General features: G+C 36.7%; 1 protein-coding gene across 1 annotated transcript; it reads right to left on the reverse strand.

Moving 5' to 3' along the window:
* Positions 1-479: 479 nt before the first annotated feature.
* On the reverse strand, positions 480-1,751 carry LOC107716233 (phosphatidylinositol 3,4,5-trisphosphate 3-phosphatase and dual-specificity protein phosphatase PTEN-like). Its single transcript, XM_016522620.1, has 2 exons — positions 1,284-1,751; positions 480-928 (listed from the first exon to the last, which is right to left on the reverse strand). The coding sequence occupies exons 1-2, from the start codon at positions 1,656-1,658 to the stop codon at positions 566-568; spliced, it is 738 nt and encodes a 245-aa protein (XP_016378106.1). The 5' UTR covers positions 1,659-1,751; the 3' UTR covers positions 480-565.
* Between the last annotated feature and the right edge of the window lie 1,979 nt (positions 1,752-3,730).

Genomic DNA, 3,730 nt, shown 5'->3' on the forward strand with positions numbered 1-3,730 from the left:
GGGGGTAAGTGATTAATGACAAAATTTTCATTTTGGGGTGGAGCAACCCTTTAAATCAAAAACATTAAATTACATATTGACAAACATTGCGATTTGAATTGTGATTTAAACATTTAAAAACCCATACTGCTGAGGTCTCATATTGCTGCAATATTCAAGCAATCTTGTCTCCTGTCTCCAAATTAAATCATGTTTTGCTGCCAGTACAACGAGTTATTAACTTATTCATAAATATATAGAATATTAGAAGAGTACAATACAATAGTAATACATTTCTGTCGTAATGTATTCACTTCCACACAACCCTTAAGCAGTTAAAATCTTTGAACCCTTATTTTAGCAGAAAACTAAAGGAACAACTTTGAGTTTCAGTGTGCAACTGACAACATTTGATTTGAATATGTTCTTCATTTAAAAACTGGTGTAATTTCCTTTTCTGAGACTTGGTTTCACATTATTACATTTGTATAACCTGTAGCCACCAAATATGTTTGAAATTATGCAAATGTCGAAATAATAAATACAGTGAACCTGGAGTATTTTGCATATTTGCTATATAAAGCCATCAAGCTACTTTGATCGATCCATTGCTAAGTGTTGAATGGTGTGCCCTCACCTTGAAGTTGGGTGAGAAGTATCGGTTAGCTTTGTCCTTATTGGCCTTATCCAAGTCGTTCTTCGTTAAGGTCAGAATCAAGTAGTCTTTATCTCCATCCCCTACTCCCACTCGCTCTCCTCCCCTTTCTGCACCCTTTTCTCTTTCAAGTCCTCCCGCTGCGATCCCTCTCTCCCTCTCTGCCGGGAAGCTCTGGCTCTGAGAGGAGAGGCTGTCCACGTCGTTGACCACCGACCCATTCTCCACTTTCTCCCCAGCTTCCTCGGGACCCGGAATGAAGAACGTGTTTATCCAGAAATGGAACATTTTATCCTGCGAACGCACATGAGCACACAGCAAAGGTTTACATTTGGGCATCGAATGGCCATAAATAGCAAGTGTTTACAAACACAAATACACATTCCAACAACTACACTTATAAACACATTTATATAAAGCAGAAACACAAACACGCACAGGACAGGCATGCTCTTTTGGGAGAAGAAAAATTAAAAATGAGGAAACAAACATTTAGAAGGCACGCAAAACGACGTAGTAGCTGCTAAAGCAAAGACGTAAAACAATAGGAAAACCACAAACCACCAAAAGGCAACACCTCCCTGCAGCCTTGGTAATGGGGTACCAACAAGATTATGGGTCATAGGTCAAAGTTTACACGATAACTTACCTTCTTCATCATCTTGCTCTGTTTGTGGAAGAATTCCACTTTGATGTCGCCACAAACCGGAAGAGGCTGAGGGAACTCAAAGATCATGTGCTTCTCTTCCCTCCGTGTGTGGGCTGGGTTTGACGTGTGGATCTTTACCTTCAACTGATACACGACGAACTGAGGGTCTGTTTGATAGAAGAGAGATGGAGAGAGTGAGAAATGGAGGGAGACAGGGAGGAAGAGGAGAATGGTGGGAATAAATTTAAAAAGAGAAAAAGAAAATAAAAGGTAAGCAAAAGCATTGTATTGAGCAAAGAGGAAATAAAGAAAGGTGTTAATTATCAAGAAGCCCACACTGAGTGAAATAACTCCACCCTTCGGCTCTGACATCATCAGTCAAGGCAATGTCAGTGATTAGGAACGGGCTTGATGCAAAGGAAGAGATGCATCCAAGACCGTGTTAATTTCGTTGACAAATAATTTTCAACGAGACGATAATGAACTAAAACTCTTTTTGAATGACAAACTATGACGTAAATCTATTGACATTTTCGTCAACGAATAAAAACGAGATGAAAATGTTAGGGAGGGGACGATTTGGGAAGAGATTCATTCAGAACGAATCTGCTGCGTGGTTCGGAGGTTAGATGCGTACATATGAACCGGCGGGACATAAGCTAACATACACGTGCTGCACGTCGCATAAAACGTTCAAAAATGTCAATATATGGGAGTAAGAGAAGAGCGGACATATGGATAAATCTGACGACGGAAGAGAGAACTCAATTCGGTCTGGTGTTCTGAGTGCAGACACTGAAGCATACACACGGAAAGCGCGTCTCACAGCGTGCGAGTTCTCTTACGCGTCGCATGAACGGAGAATTACACACAAAATGATGTCGAATTGTCAGTTTTGACGAGTATTCACGTAAACACAGTTAATTACGTCTGAAGTAAACGGCAGGGAGAACGTGTATCAGTACATTGCATCCATTGCATCCGGTTTTAAAGGGATAGCAGCCTAATTTAGTTGCTAGTGTCCGAGTTATTGATGTTAATCAAGCAACAACAGAAAGACAGAAAATCACGCACTGCTCTTGACTGAAAAACTTTAGTAGCCGCAGCTGTGCATTCGGTTTTAAAGGGATAGCAGCCTAATTTAGTTGCTATTGTCCGAGTCATTGATGTTAATCAAGCAACAACAGAAAGTCACTCACTGCTCTTGACTGAAAAACAGCCTTAAAGACTAATCTAAATTTATTTATAGAAATAAATATGTCTGCTTGAAAGAATGAAGAATATGGTAAACAAGTTGCTATAAAGAATGCATAATTAGCCTATATAACCATTGGTATTTCATTAAAAAGAAGACCATGTTCTTGTTCTTTATGAGAAGTGGTTTTATTTAATTTTAACATAAAGGCATGTTGTGTGTCACCGCAGTTAAATCGGTGTCTATCATGATAAAACCTTAATATCAAACCTATAGAATGAGTTTGGAAATTTTAGAGAAATGCTTAATAAATGCACTGTAACTAAACCCATTAGATTTTAGCCGACTAAATTTACTGTAGATTTAGTCGACTAAAACTAAAAACAATTCAGATGACTAAAATATGCCTAAAACTAAATCAAAATTTGCTGTCAAAATTAACACATCCAAGAACAAGCACCCAGCCGCCCAACCCCGGCATGCACCCAGCACAGTCAGCATGTAACACAGGGAGGTTCTTCTTTTAAACAAGTACACTAGGTGTGCGGCATGACAGTACGTTGTCAACCCATAGATTGTTTTTCTATTTACACACACTACTGTTCAAACGTGTAAAAATTTTTTAAATATATATATTTTTGTTATTCAGCAAGTATGCATTAAATTGATTAGGTAAAGACTTTCACAGTCACAAAAAAAAATATTTCAAATAAAAATTTTAATTAAAACTATTCACTAAAGAACCATGAAAAAATATATCTTGATTTCCACAAAAATATTAAGCAGAACAACTGTTTTCAACATTGATAATAAATAAGAGATGTTTCTTGAGCACCAAATCAGCATTTTAGAATGTCACATGACCCTTCAGAAATCAATGGAGTAAAGGACACTGAAAATCAGCTTTGACATTACATGAATAAATTACAATTTTAAATATATTACAATTAGGGCTGCAACTAATGATTATTTTGATAATTGATTAGTTGGTTGATTATTTTTTCGATTAATTGGATTAAAAACAAACAATTTTCTTTTTTTATTTTATTGACAAAAACACACTATTCCACATTCTGCCCAATGTCCTTAAAACAAACGTTCCAACTGAATGCTATGAAAACATACAGTGCTTAACAATTTATTAGACCACCTGCCATAATGAAGAGAAAACACATTTTAGGAATTCTAGGAATCTGCCAAAAAAAATTTTAAATAAAAAAAATGTTATTGTCATTTATTTATAACTAAATAC

Source organism: Sinocyclocheilus rhinocerous, unplaced genomic scaffold (assembly GCF_001515625.1).
Source record: "Sinocyclocheilus rhinocerous isolate Xijiao unplaced genomic scaffold, SAMN03320098_v1.1 scaffold17278, whole genome shotgun sequence".
Taxonomy (NCBI): Eukaryota; Metazoa; Chordata; class Actinopteri; order Cypriniformes; family Cyprinidae; genus Sinocyclocheilus; species Sinocyclocheilus rhinocerous.